The 15,628-nt window shown below is 45.6% G+C and overlaps 1 protein-coding gene across 1 annotated transcript; it reads left to right on the plus strand.

Moving 5' to 3' along the window:
* Positions 1-4,987: 4,987 nt before the first annotated feature.
* On the plus strand, positions 4,988-10,594 carry CFP (complement factor properdin). The gene is made up of 9 exons (XM_077145826.1): positions 4,988-5,135; positions 5,223-5,373; positions 6,630-6,805; positions 7,255-7,425; positions 7,563-7,754; positions 7,932-8,105; positions 8,373-8,564; positions 8,722-8,833; positions 10,363-10,594. The coding sequence occupies exons 1-9, from the start codon at positions 5,057-5,059 to the stop codon at positions 10,526-10,528; spliced, it is 1,413 nt and encodes a 470-aa protein (XP_077001941.1). The 5' UTR covers positions 4,988-5,056; the 3' UTR covers positions 10,529-10,594.
* Positions 10,595-15,628: the final 5,034 nt, after the last annotated feature.

Genomic DNA, 15,628 nt, shown 5'->3' on the forward strand with positions numbered 1-15,628 from the left:
TGTGGCTCTGTGTCAGAAGATCGCTGTAAGACTGAATGAGTAATTAAGCTACCGTACAAGAAACTGATGATATGTGTGAAATAATGTTTCTGAGAAGGTAGTAGGAACTGCACATGCACATCAATTGCTGTTTGACTGGGCCGATAGTGAACAAGACAGACTGAGTGACTGAAACAGTGTATGAGAGACTGGGCAGGAAACTGGTAATAATTGTCCAAAAGTGTGAAGGCAAGAAATGTTACTGTCCATAAGAAGGTGACTTAGTGTTTGAGAAATGAATTGTGTGTGAAACTGTTCTTGTGAGGCTGTGGTGTCATCTAAAGTAACGGGAGTAGATGTGTGAGAGATATGAGGAAAAAATGACTGTGAAGCCAAATGGGTGACTGAGACACAAGAGATGAGAATGTATGATTGTGTCTATGAAAACTTCTCGTGAGAGACTATGGTAAAGATTGTATATGTGAGAAACAGAAAAATGGTTAGAACTTGGAGACTATGAGAGACTTTAATTGTGTTTGTTTGTATGTGAAACTAAGAGACAAGAAGCAAATCGATTTACAGTCTGTTCCAACAGGTCCGGTGATTGTATATATGAGAAAATTTGAGAGAAAATAATGATGAGACTGACTAAGGTATGAGAGACCACATAATTGTGTCTGTGAGACAGAAGAGGAACTGTTCAAGAAAAACTGCAAGTAGTGACAACCAGAAGTCAGTAACTGTGAGAAACTGAGAGAGTAAAAATTAGTGGTTGAGACAGTGTCTCAGATTGTGTAGGTATGTGAAACATTTCATAAGAGACTAAATCAGGGGCTGTGAATTTGAAAAACCAAGAAAGTGACAGGAACTGAGTGAATGAGACACTGAGAGACCATGTCATTGAGTGTATAAGAGAAACTTCATGAAAGGCTGTACTATTGACTGTAAATCAGTAACTGTATGTAGAAGACTGAGACAATGATTGGAACTCAATGAATGGCTGAAACAGCTTAGGAGACTATTACTGTGGGTGGGGTGAAACGGACTGTGAGAGAAAATTTTTATAGTCGTGTATGAAACTGTTAGTGAGATACCATAATAGCAATTGTAAATCAATGACTGTACAGTAGAAGTCAACACATAGAAAATGGACCTGTGACTGAATGGGTAACAGTGTCAAAGACTGGGATTCTGTGGGAGGGTGTGAACCTATTGGGATAGGCTGTAGTCTTAACTGTAGATCAAATACTAAATATGCGAAGATGACTTCGAGGGAAAAAATGACTGAGAGACTGGTTGTGATGAATGTGAGACCAATGATGAGAGACTGCCACTGAGACTATAAATTGTGGATTGCATTTGTGTTATAAGAAAAAAATGTGAGAGAAAAATGAGTCAGACTTAGTGTAAGGTCAGGGACTGTGATTGTATGTGCCAATGGAACTCTAAAAGAGACTGAATTAGTGACCATGTATAAGAAAATGGGACTAAATGTGGTTGAAACAGCTTATGAGACTGTAATTGTGCGTGTGTGTACACAATAAGCCAACTATATAAAGAAAATGATGATGTGAATGAGAACGGCATGAGACACTGGTCATATATGTGAAACTTACTGAGATACTACTAGTGATTTTGAATCAGTGTCCACATACATCAGAAGCTGACTGAGAGAAAGTAATCATGAGACTGAATGGGTTTGAGAGTCTGAGAAACAGATCATGTGGGTATGTGTAAAACTCTTCGCGAGGGACTTTAGAATAAAAGGTGGTAAAATCAAGGTCTGGGTATATTGGAAGGTGATGAAGAAATAGGAGACTAGATGACTGAAACAGTGTCTATGACTGATTGTGTGTGCACGTGAAACTTCATGGAAAACTAGTAGAGGACATAATCAGGGTCTGTGGGGGGTGAGAAAAAGTGGCTTGAGTTAAGGGGTATGAGATATGCTGATGGCGATTTTGTACACTTATATGAGAAACTTCATGAGAGACTAGTAACTAAATCAGTAACTATTTGTGTAACTGAGAAAACAAATGAGACAATGTGACTCCGTTTGCGTGTATGTGAAAAACTGGTGAGAAAATGTTGGTGAGCTTGAATAAAACAAGATATGAGATATTATGATTGTGTGTGTGAAACTCTTAGTGGGAGACTGTACTAAGACTGAATCTGTGACAAAGAAAATGACTCCCTGTGTAACAGGGAATATCTGAGAGCCTGTCTGATTGAATATGCATGTGAACCAGTTTGTAAGAGACTACAGTTGAGGCTATAAATCTAGAACTGTGTCCATATATGTAAAAAAAAAAAAAGTGAATGAATTACTGAGACTGTGTGAGACATTATATGAGAGAACCACTTATTGCATCTGCCAGATCTAGCAAAAACCCTCTTGTTTGTCCTCTTCCTTCCCAGCCCCCTCCTCTTCTGGCTTCTCCCAGTTCTCCAAAACTTGAAATGTGGGGCTTCCCCAGGGCTTTGCCTCAGGTTCCCTTCTCTCTTCTCAAAAGCCCTCTCTAGGAGGTACAAGGGTAGTTCAGTGGTAGAATTCTCACCTGCCATGCGGGAGACCCAGGTTCAATTCCCAGCCCATGCATTCCCCCCCACTAAAAAATAAGCAAGTAAACAAACAAAAATTCAACAAATGGTGCTACAATAATGGGATACTCACATGGAAAAAGAATGAAATGTGACCCTGCCATACAGCATACCAAAAAAATAGCCCTCTTTAGGTAAATTCATCCAATATACACCCCCCCCCCCAAATGGTGCCCACATTTTCGTCTCTACACCAAACTGTTCCTCTTAGCAGTTATCAGGAGTTCTAAAGATCTATTTGCTTATTTCCTTTATTTGTTCATGCAGCAGACAGTGATTGAACACCTCCTGCATGCCAGTGCTGATCTAGGCCCTACAGACACAGCAGTTAACATTCGAGACAAAAATTCCTGCCCTCATGGAGCTGATATTTTAGTAACAGAGACAGACAAGAAACAGATGAATATAAAATAATAGATAGTGAGGCAGTCATTAAATGAGACAAGACTCTCACTGTTTTTTTAAATAAGGAATCTGCAGATTGATTTTTTGCCTGAACTCGTGTGGGAGAAGGTGAAAGTGCCAGCAAACCTCTTCAACAGAGAATCCTGTATTTATGCCATTTAGGAACAAAGGAAATACTGATTATAACTTTATTACCAGGGCAGCAGGTGATTAAATAAAGCAGCCAGCCAGAATTACAGGTTTCTCTGGTAGTTTATTTTCACAGGGTAACACAGCACTGATGTCTGAATTCTTCAAATCTAACAAGACCCCTTTGTCCAATTCACAGTTTCAAAGATGGGCTTATATTATTAGAGAACAAAGTATACCTGTAACAGATGCAATTATCAACACACACCTTATTGCCCATTAAAAAACACAGATATTCTTGTGGAAGTTGTGTTTTAACACCTGACCAAATCAAATTCCTTTATCTCGTTTTAATTTACAGAATGGTGTTTCTTTCTCCATGAATGTAGGGGAAATGAGAGCTTGCCTTCATGTCTTTCTTAGACAACTTTTTGTTAAAGATTCTCATTCTAAAGCAGGCTCTGGAGTTTCACTTATTAGAGTTTATTAAAAAAATAAATAACAGGTCTGTGGAACTCAGTTTTACTTGCATGGAAAATGGATTGGAGGAATTAATTATTAACAGTAAAATAGGGAGCATGTAGAGTTGTTTTCTATAGATGAAACCACAAAGAAGAGAGGGGTCAGAGGCTAGAACAGTAGTTCACAAAATATGGGCCCTGAATCAGCAGCACCAGCAACACCTGGAAATGTGTTAGAAATGCACATTCTTAAGCCCCAGTCCAGACTGACTGAATTAGAAACTCTGGAATGGGGCTCAGCTGTGTTTCAATGAGCCTTCTAGATGATTGTGAGGCACACTAATGTTTGATAACCACTGGGTTTGAAAGTGACAAGGGTGCCACACTAGAGGGTAGATGGGAAGCCCTCAGAGAGGTGACATTTATTATCTGTCTCCTCCTTTAGAATGTAAGCTTGAGGGCCAGGGTTTTTTTTGTTTGTTTGTTTGTTTTTGTCTGTTTTGTTCTCTGCACTGCCCAATGCCTAGAACAGCATCTGGCACCTAACAGGTACTCAACAAATGACTGTTGAGTGAATTTGTCTAACAATCAGAACACGTACTATATGCCAGGCACTGTTCTAAACACTTAAAAATCTTAACTCCCAATCCTTGCCACAAACTCTACAATATACATCCTCATTTTACAGAGGAGGAAACTGAGGCTCAAGGAAGGCAGAGTTGGAACATGGCAGAGCCAGTTCTTTCCTAACTACTCACTCCACAGACCATGCAAGTGTCCCCAACTGGGCCCCCAAGGCAGCAGACAACCCTATTGGCTGCTTCTGCATCCCTCTTCCCACACCCCTATCACTTCCCCTTCTCACTTCCCTTGTGCTGACCTCTCCACTATGCTGACTGCAGGGAACCTCATTTTCCTGAAAGACCATGGCTGAGGTTAAGTCAGGATAGAGGATGAAGCAATTACCCCAATGTCCCCTCCACCCTGTAAGCACTTCACACTCATTTCATCCTTGTTCAACAACTTCGTGGTTATGTTATTATGGTATAGATTATGTGTCTTACGGATAGGGAAACTGAGACGCAAAGTGGTTTAAGTGACTTGCTCAAGGCTACACAGCTAGGAAGTTTGTCTTGTTCCATACTGTGCTCCATTTCCCCTAAGTGAGAATTTGCCTAAAGAGCACTGATGGGAGCACTCAAAGGTTGCTAGGCAGACTGCTAGGTACTGGGGATGCGACGACAAACAAAACAGGACTAAGTGAGAGAGGAAACAGGGCGAGGACATAGATGGGACAAAGGCAAGGTCAGGGCAGCAGATACCTGCACAGCACCCTCCTCCGTGCCCCACCCCACCCCCATCTGCCCCAGTGCCCTCCCAGTTCCTCCTGCAGCCTGGTTCCTCTTTCCCTGCTGACTCCAGGAGGCAGGGCAGAGCAGATAAAGCCAGGCTTCCTCTCTGGTGGTGGCACAGTGCTCAGCATGACCGTTCAAACACAGACCTCTCGGTTGCTGCTGCTGCTGCCATTACCACTGTTGCTGTTCACCCTGCCCACCACAGGTAAGTGGGGAAAGGCCTCGCTGGCCCCCAGGGGTGCCTAGGCTCTTCACACCCCTGACTGTACCTTCCCACCTGGCCTCATCACAGGCTCAGACCCGGTTTTCTGCTTCACCCAGTATGAGGAATCCTCGGCCAAGTGCAAGGGCCTCCTGGGGGGAGGTGTCAGTACCAAAGACTGCTGCCTCAATGCTGCCTACGCCTTCCAGGAGCCAGGAGGTGGGCCCTGTCAAGCTTGCAGGTAAGGGGGAACCTGGAACAGAGCATTGGTGGGGGAGGTTTGGGGGTGGTGGCAAGGGGTAGGTAGAAAGAGCTGTCTGCAGGATGACCCAGGGCTGAGCTCTTTCCTTCTCTGGGATTTTCAAGGGTCATTCTGAGGCCCTGACTATGACCACAGCTCAGGATTTCTCAATTTTGGCACTAGCGACATTTGGGGCCAGAAAATTCTTTGCCCCGTGCATTGTAGGATGTTTATTAGCATCTCTGGCCTCTACCCAATAGACGCCAGTAGCAGCACACACACACTCTCCCAAAATTGTGATGACCAAAAATGTCTTCAGACATTGCTGAATGTCTCCTGTGGGACAAAACCACCCCAGGTTGAGAACTGCCACCGTAGCTCACACATACTGAGCCCTTCCTACATACTAGAAGCAGGGTGGGGTGAGGCAGGTGGGGCCAAAGGTATCCCTAGTCCCCTAATTGTGATAACAGCTCTTATTTATTGCATGCTTATTGTATATGGATACATTGTGGAGGTGAAAGAGTCTGGGGAGTTCAGAGGGCAGCTCCTGGCTCTTAAGTAGGATGACATGTGATATTCATTAAGCACTTTTGGCATACCAGATGCATTGTCGATGTGGGAGGGCAACCTGAGGGTAGCTCTAGTCTTCCAATCAAGATGCCAGCTTACATTTATTGAGCCCTTACTGTATACCAGATGTTTTTTCTAAATGCTTACTGTATATACCAGACATATTGTGAGGATTTTTGAGGGCAGTTCTGGGCCCCTAGACATGTCAGCACTTCACTATTAATTATTACTAACAACCTGCTCAGTGCTGTGCAGAAGGCTGGGAGTAGGTCTTGGGGTATTTCTGAGGTGGGGGGGGCGCCTGAGCCCCTTATCAGGATGATGGCTCTTATTATTAAGCACTTACTATTTGCCTATTCCCATGCAGGGTGGTGGCCTGACGGGTTTCTGACAGCAGTTCTGGGCCCATATTCCCTACATTTGCTTACTGTGTGCCTGGCACTGTACTTGGGGGACTTCCAAGGGTGGCTCCAGGTCCCTAGACATGAAGATAAATAACATTTATTAAGCACTTACTGTGTGCGCACCTCTTCTCAGTCTTCCAACATTCCTAAGAGGTAGGTGCTCCTATCAATCTATTCCACACACATATATACAGCATCCCCCATGTGCCACACGCCATTCCTGCCACTTCAATGGTACCAGACACAGCCAGAATGGAACACCTGTGCTCCTCTTTGCAGTAGCCCACGATGGTCACAGTGGTCTGTGTGGGCCCCCTGCTCAGTGACCTGCTCCGAGGGCTCCCAGCTGCGGCACCGGCGCTGCGTGGGCCAGGGAGGGCAGTGCTCTGAGAAGGAAGAGCCTGGAACCCTCGAGTGGCAGCTGCAGGCATGTGAGGACCAGGCATGCTGTCCTGGTGAGGAGGAGCAGTGAGGCGGGCAAGCACTCTCCATTAGTGAGGCCCTGACGGTGGGATCATGCCTGATGTTCGCAAGGAGCAGTCGGGGAGGCCAGTGTGGCTGGAGGAGAGCCAGTGAAGGGGAGAGTGATGGGAGGGGAAGTCAGAGAAGTGACAGGGCCTGATTGTATAGGACTTCATGGGCCATAGTGAGGAGAGGATTTTAGCTTTCACTCAGTGATTGGGGTTGTGGGCAGGAGAGACATGATCTGACTTGAGCTATAAAGGAGGGGTCAGCATGAAGCTTACCACGATAACCCAGCCTGACCATGACAGAGAACTAGGTGTGGTACCAGAGAATGCAGGGACAGATTGGCAGACAGACCAGATGTGGGGTACATGAGGAGGCAGGAAGCCCTGAATGATGCCCCCACCTCCATCCTATCCTCCTTTCTTCTCCCCTACAGAGATGGGAGGCTGGTCCAACTGGGGTCCCTGGAGCTCCTGCTCTGTCACCTGCGCCAAAGGGACCCGGGCCCGCCAGCGAGCCTGTGACAACCCTGCTCCCAAGTGTGGGGGCAGCTGCCCAGGAGAAGCACGCAACTTAGAGGCCTGCGACACCCAGAAAGTCTGCCCCAGTGAGTGAGGGCAGCCGCAGGGCACTAATGGGGGCACCTAGGGTGGATGTGTGGGGCTACAGCAGGGAATGCCAGGGTAGAAGGACCTCAGCATGCATGGCCACACCTGGCATTTCCCCACCCCCATCCCACTACAGCACATGGGGCCTGGGCTGCCTGGGGCCCATGGGGCCCCTGCTCAGGCTCCTGCCATGGTGGACCTCACGCACCTGTGGAGAAAAGAAGCCGCACCTGTACTGCACCTGAGCCCTCTACAGTGCCTCCCGGGAAGCCCTGCCCAGGGCTAGCTTACGAGCAGCAGGGCTGCACCAACCTGCCACCCTGTCCAGGTATGTAGACATGAGGACTTTGACACTCTGCCAACAGAGCTCTTGATTCCATGCACAGATTTTCTGCCAGTTGCAGGAGCTAAAAGTCCCAAATAATGTGACTCCATAGCTCTTCATTTGGGGGCAGTCTACCTACAGGATGGTGGACTCTCTCCTTACTCTCTTATTCCCCAACAGTGGCTGGGGGCTGGGGGCCATGGAGCCATATCAGCACCTGCTCTGTGACCTGCGGCCTGGGCCTGATCCTGGATCAGCGGACATGCGATCAACCTATTCCCCAACATGGAGGTTCCTACTGTGCCGGTGACTCGACCCAGACCCATATCTGCAACACAAACGTGCCCTGCCCTGGTCAGCACCTCAGGACATACCATTTCTATACCTAAGCTTCCCTGCCAATCTGTTGCCTGGTTCCTGCTGCCGATACCCTATTCCTGCCTCTAATTCCTCCATTCCTGGCCCAATGCCTTGGTTTCACCTCTGGTTCCCCCATTGCCCACATCTGATAGTTTCCATTTCCTGCCCCAGACCTTGAACCCCTCTCTCGCTCCCTGGTTTGGTCCAAGCCGCTGTTGTGCCCCTCTTCCCAACATCCTCCCCCCGCCCCTGTCTCTATAGTGGATGGTGAGTGGGAGCCCTGGGGAGCATGGACCGTCTGCTCCCGCCCAAGCATGAAGACCATCAGATGTGAGGAAATCCCAGGGCAGCAGACACGCTCGAGAATCTGCAAGGGCCGCAAGTTCAATGGACAGCGATGTCCAGGGAATCATCAGGATATCCGACACTGCTATAACATTGACCGCTGCCGCTGTGAGTCTCCCACAGACTACACTATGAGGGTGGGGCAGCCCATGTACGGACCAGGTTCTCAGAATTCTTTCCTGGACTCCATGTCCCTGTAGCCTCTCTCTCACCTTCCCAGTGAGACCTCTGACTCTGACTCTGTGACCCTCTTCTCTCATTCTAGATACTGGCTCATGGTCAGAGTGGACTGACTGGGGGCTGTGCACACCTCCGTGTGGGCCCAACCCTACCCGCAGCCGCAAGCGCCTCTGCACGGCCCAGCTCCCCAAGTTCCCGTGAGTGAAGGGACAGAGTGCTTCAGCAGTCAGGGTGGGGAAGTCACCAGGGCTACCACCTCTCAGCCTGACGTGCCTGCCTTGCCGGAGGCCATCTCTCAGCCGCAGGAAGAGAGGAGAAACTAAAGAAGAAAATGAGAAAAAAAAGATGCTGGGGGAGAGTTAGCAGCCTTTGTGCCCCTCAGTCACTCATTCAGTCACTCAGCCATTCTAACATTCTCTCAGTCCTTCAGGTATCCATTTACTCTTATTTCTCAGATACCCAGGCTTTGATGGCCTCATTCAGTCACTTGGTCGCTTATGCCCCCATTCACTCACTCACTGTCTCACTGCCCCAAGGCACTCCAAGGCCTGATAGCCAAAAGTTGCAGACACAAAGAACCCAGATCCCATGGATTCTCCAAGGGATCCCAGGTGGGCAGGGGCCTAATAGAAGGCATATGAGGGACAGCTGGTACATGGAAAAGGGACCATCACCTTAACCTAGTCCAGGAAGCTGATCGGACCTCCCTCCAACAAGTAGGGGTTAAGAAAGGCATTCCTGGCATCAAGTCTGTGTGAGCAGAGTCCTGGACACAGGATAGTCAGCCACCCAAAGTATTTCCATGTAACCAAAGTGGCCCAGGTATTGGAGAGGGTTAAGACTCATTCATTCATCCCTTCTTGTATGTATGTCTACATACATCAAGCTACTAGATTAAGTGGGCTGCTCCCAACTCATGGAAGGCCTGCTCTCTGGGAAGTGATGTCCTAACAGTAGGATTTAGAGTGGGAAGATGAGTTAGGGGTGTTGAAGGGAGGCATATAGGACTTGACTGAGAGAGTAACTGGAGAAAGGAGTGATTGAGAGGATTGGGGTAGGAGTAAATGAAGAGCCTGCCTGTCAAACAGGAAAAGTAACTCAAAAGCCTTTCGGGACATGCGACTACAACTGATAAAGTAGAGGACAGAAGTGTAGATCAAGTTTGGGGACAGGGATTGGGGCACAGCAACAAGGCCTTGAGTGTCAGGACATGCCATATAGTTTTAGTTTTATCAGGAGGCAGTGGGATGAGATGTAAAAAGTTTGGGAGGTGTAAAAGTATAGCTGTTAAAAAAAGGGGGGGGAGTAGCTGTGTCAACAATAATTACAAGCATTTATTGAGCACTTAACTGTGTGCCAGGCACTGCTCTGAGCACTTTACCTGAATCAACTCATTTATCCTTACTCAACCCAGTGAAGTGGATATTATTATTTTTATTTTTATTATTATTATTCCATTTTGCAGATTAGGGAAACTGAGGTGTAAGGAAGATAAATCAATTGCCCAGTATTGCACAGGTAAAAAGTAGTGTCGAGGTACATGGGTAGTTCAGTAGTTAGAATGCCCGCCTTCCATACGGGAGACCCGGGTTCGATTCCATGCACCCCCCCCAAAAAAAAAGTAGTGTCAGGCACACAGTAGACACTCGATAAGAGTTTGCTGAATGCACTCTTGCCTTCCCTGAGCTTCTCCCCTCTCTTCATCCCTTCCTCTGCAACATTCCAGGCTCACCTTTTCCGCGGTAGAAGGCCAGGGTGAGAAGAACTTGACCTTCTCGGGGAGGCCGTTTCCCCAGTGCCAAGAACTGCAAGGGCAGAAGTTCGAGGTGGAGGAGAAGCGGCCATGTCTACATGTACCTCCCTGCAATGACCCTGAGGAGGTGAAGCCCTAACCCTTCTTCCTCCAACTTTGACCCCCTAACCTCCCAGACCTCAATAAACCAGCCTCTTCGGGCTCATCTAATGTTCCTTGAAGGAGGAAAAGCTCACCATCCGCCTCCCTAGGAGTTGGGCAATGGCATCGTCTAAGTCAAAGAGCACGGCACGGTCAAAGTCGCAGAGGCCTGTTTCAGAAAACAGTTTGGCCCCATTTTGGCAGGAGTGAAGGCTAGCATACAGCTCCAACCGCCTTCGGCTGCCAGAACCCCAGTGTCTGTGCCCACCCCACCCCACCCCCACTTCCTTTGGTGCCCCAGGGCGGGCCACACATCCCTCTGCAGAGCTCTGTGTTATGGGACTTTCGATTGGCTGCTCGTCCTGAGATGTACTCTCTGATTGGTTGGTGTACTTGTCAGTTGCCATCTCCCAGCCTTCTGAAGTAATGTCTAGGTTCCCACCCGCCCGAGCCCGGAGCCCGGGCGGGGCTAGCGGATTCAGCAGTGATCTGGTGTTGAATGGAGACAGAGGAGTTGTCCGGATTGGCTCCCCGCTGCGCGAACACCTGCATCCACCCACTCCCAACAGCCCAACTCCAACGCCGCAATTAGCAGCGCAAATAGCTTCGTGGGGTGGGAGGCGGACCAACGAAGTGCCTACGATGTGCTCTGAGCTGGGAAGGAGGCTGGAGTCATTCCTGTACACTAGAGCTAAGTCTGAGTATTAAGGCTGAAGGAGGGCTGATAGGAGAGGATGTCTGAACCAGGACCTGCCTCCCCAGTGAGGGCATACACAAGCCAAGACATACCTTTCAGCATTTGGTCATCCTTCCCTTAGCACCAACTGCACACTAAAGCCAGAGCTGAGAATTATGGGGGTGTTGAGGTAAAGAGATGTCTGAGGTGTACCTGTTATCCACGACAAAAAAAAACAGACGCAGAATAGGTGATCCTTTATTTTGAACATTTGTTCAGCACTTATTAGGGGCTACTATATGCTACCAATAGTGCTGAACACCATGGGGATAGGGAACAAACCCGGACAACAATGCTGTTAGCATTTACTCATTTAACACTTGCTGAATGCTGGGCCCCTTGTGGTGAGACAAATAATAAGAACAATCATAATTTGAGAAATAGAGAGTAAGATCTTAGTATGTGCTTAGTAATGTTTTAAGGCTTTCCATAGCATGAATTCATTTAATCTTCACAGCAAACCCATGAGGGCCAGTACTATTATTATCCCTATTTTACAAAGGAGGGAAACAGTGGCACAGAAATGTAGTGGGCTACACAAATCTGAAGTGCTATGGATTGTGGCAAGGCTTTAAATGTCAGCAGCAGAGTTTAGGACTTTGTACTGTGAGTGCAGGGTCACCCCTCTGTGTGGGAAGGTTTGGATAGGAGATTTGTGATACCAGGAGTCTGTCAGGAAGCTCACTTGACTTCTCTGAGTCAGTTTCTTCTTGTGTAAATGGGTCAGTCAAAAACAAAGCCCTTGAATACTTGGTGATCTAAAGAGGACAGGGGCAATGTGAGAGATTCTGTTTGATACTCCAAGGTATGAGAGAGGTTATATGTGCTTACAGGAAAGTAGCAGTTTGGCTGTGGTGTGCACTATAAGGTGCATATCTTTGTGTATGTGTAATAAGCAGGACTATGGGTCTGTGCAAGAATTAAGGATGTATTGGATGTATGTAGAGTTTGTGTGATGTTACAACCATGTGTGTGGCATAGCAATATGTGAGTTATAGTTATATGTGAGTATGTGTGTGTATGCATATGTGCATGTACATTAAGGTGTCTACCTATCTGTATATGTGAGATAGGTGTACAGGTGTGTGAATTTAGGCTGTCTTGAATGCACATGATGTGTTTGTGGGTTACAATAGTGTGGGGGACATGGAAGTGCAAGGTGTGCCTGTGTCTTGCATGTGTGTGTCTTGCTTGTGTGTGTACACATTATGGTGTAAATATGGGAATGTGATGTGAGTAGATGGGTGTATATGAATTAAAGGTGTATTTTATGGTGTGCAGGGTTGCAACTATGGTTAATGCGTGTGAGTTTTGTGTGCATTATGTAGACATGAATGTGGGAATAGGGGTGTATGATGTGTTTGTATTCTGTGTAGGAGGCAGGTTTGAGTGTATTTTGTAACTGTTAAGGGTGTATGTGAGTGTGTGCACTATAATGTGTGTACACATGTGCTAAGTAGAGGGCATATGTGATTTAAGGCTGTATTGAGTGTATATGGTGAAGGGGTTACAACTATAGGGACCATATAACTGAATTATGGGTGGCATGTAAAAGCATGTATATGTCATCTATCATTAGGGTGTTCATTGTGGCTGTGCAAATAAGTTAGAGTTCTAGATAATGGTATGGACATGTATGTGTGTAAGTCATAATCGTGGGTCCAGTACTGAGTATTCACACAAAATTATTCTTGGAGTACCCTCCGTACACCCATTCCTACTGGAGAAGATGGAGATAGTGCAGAGGAGTCTTACCTCTGCCTCAGAGAGTTGAGGCATTCCTAGGGGGATTCCTCATTCCTCTGCAAACTAATCACAAAAAAATAATTTCTGGAAGTTGAGCCACCTGCAGAAAAGTGGTGCCTTTGAGGGCAATGAGGACTGGGAACAGGGCTTCTGGGAAGGAGTCTGAAGACAGGTTCCTGAGGAACACAAGTTTGAGCCCAGAAGAGCCAGGAAGGTCTGTAAGCCAACATCTGTTCCTGTCCCCAGAGAAGGCACCGTGGATCCACCATAGCCTGTTCGCTCCAGTTATTGAGCAGAAAAACTGGGAAGCACACATTTCAAAATGTTGGAAAAATACCCAATTCATGGGGAGTTTCCCATCTGGGAAACACTAGGGTTTGGAATGCCAGAGAGGATATTCGAGAGAGATGGGGAAGGAATGGCCAAAGCAAAGGCCTAGAGGTGGACTGAAGCTGTTTGGGATGGAGGAGGGATGCAGAGGATGATTTGGGAAGTATTTGACTTGGGGACTGTGGGATATTAGGGGAAGAGGAGCTCTTTCCTTTTTTCGTTTATGTGTTTTTATTGGTGCGTTTTCGTTTATGTGTTTTTATTGGTACATTTTTGTTTATGTGTTTTTATTGGTACGTTTGCTTTTCTGGAGGTTCTTTTTAAATATATATATATATTTATTTATTGAGAAACTTCACACACATACAGTCCAGACATAGTATACAATCAATGGCTCACAATATCTTAACATATTTTCATATTCATCACCATGATCATTTTTAGAATATTTGCATCATTCCATAAAAAGAACTAAAAAACTCACATCCCATACCCTTACCTCTCCTTCTTATTGACCGCTAGTATTTCAATCTACCCATTTTTTTTACCCTTTATCCCCCCCAATCATTTATTTTTCCTTATTTTTTTACTCATCTGCCCATATCCTAATACAAGGAGCATCAGAAACAAGGTTTTCACAATCACACAGTCATGTTGTAAAAGCTGTATAGTTATGCAATTGTCTTCAAGAATCGAGGCTACTGGTCCCCTCTATGTGGGACGTGACATCCAGGGTTGAAAGTCTCCGTGGCGGCGTGGGAGATGACTCCCAGGGATGAGTCTGGCCCTGGCACCATGGGAGCAACAATGCCATCCTGACCAAAAGGGGGGAAAAAGTGTAACAAATAAGGTATCAGTGGCTGAGAGAGTTCAAATAGAGTTAAGAAGGTACTCTGGAGGTCACTCTTAAACAAACTTCAGATAGACATTGCTGCCCATCATAATTTGCCAAACCTCAACCAAAACTATTCCTTCCAATCATAAAGAACACCTAGGGTAATATATAAGATTCTACAAAGGATCCATGTACTAGTGTAACTTCCCAGAAACCTGCAACCTCCAGATGGGTCCCTGGACCAGGTAAGTCCTAACACTTAGAGGGGCCAGCCTCTCCAGAACATCAGCTAGTTCCTTCTCCCTAGCCCTTATTATTGACAGTCCCTTCCAACATGAAAAGTTAGAATGGCCATAGCCCAAATACCCCTTAAGAGTGGGAGAAAGGAGGTGGAGTTATACAGAGAAGATAGTTTAACAAACGAATTTGATTGCTGAATCATATTGATATTCCTTTTAGTCTCCAGTATCTTAGAGCAGCTAGAAGTAAAAACTGAAGATTGTGCAATTGTAACCCATACCAAACTCTGAAATCTGTTCTACAACTAATGGTTTCATTTATGTTTTGAAATTTATTGCTTTTTTGTATATATGGCATTTCTCACAAAAAAGAAAAAAGTGATGATAAAAAATACATATATTCTCAGAAAAATCTGAGATGATGGTATGGTAGCCCATGACAAACTCTGGGATCTGTCCTGTGACTACTTTTGGAACAGTGTTTTGAAAATTACTGCTTTTTTCCTTTCTTTGCTTTGTATATATGTTATATTATACAATTAAAAAGTTAAAAATGAATAAATAATTAAAAAAAGACTACTGGAACACAGTTCAACCGTTTCGGGTACTTCCCTCTAGCCACTCCAATTCACCATAAACTGAAAACGGATGTCTATATAATGCATAAGAATAACCTCCAGGATAACCTCTTGTCTCTGCTTGAAATCTCTCAGCCACTGAAACTTTATTTTATTTTATTTAAAAAAAATTACAAGAAAGAAACACAGGCATTCCCAACACATGCTCATTCTGCTCTACACATACACTCAGCAATTCACAATATCATCATATAGTTGCATATTCATCATCATGATCATTTCCCAGAACATTTGTATCAATTCAGAAAAAGAAAGAAAAAGACAACAACAGAAAAAGAAAACAGAAAAAAAAAATTTTACATACCATATTCCTTACCCCTCCCTTTCATTGATCACTAGCATTTCAATCTAAATTTAACATTTGTTCCCCCTATTATTTATTTTTATTCCATATGTTCTACTCATCTGTTGACAAGGTAGATAAAAGGAGCATCAGACACAAAGTTTTCACAATCACATAGTCACATTGTGAAAGCTGTATCATTATACAATCATCATCAAGAAACATGGCTACTGGAACACAGCTCTACATTTTCAGGCCGTTCCCTCCCGCCTCTCCATTACATCTTGGATA

This window comes from Tamandua tetradactyla, chromosome X (genome assembly GCF_023851605.1).
Source record: "Tamandua tetradactyla isolate mTamTet1 chromosome X, mTamTet1.pri, whole genome shotgun sequence".
NCBI classification, from domain to species: domain Eukaryota; kingdom Metazoa; phylum Chordata; class Mammalia; order Pilosa; family Myrmecophagidae; genus Tamandua; species Tamandua tetradactyla.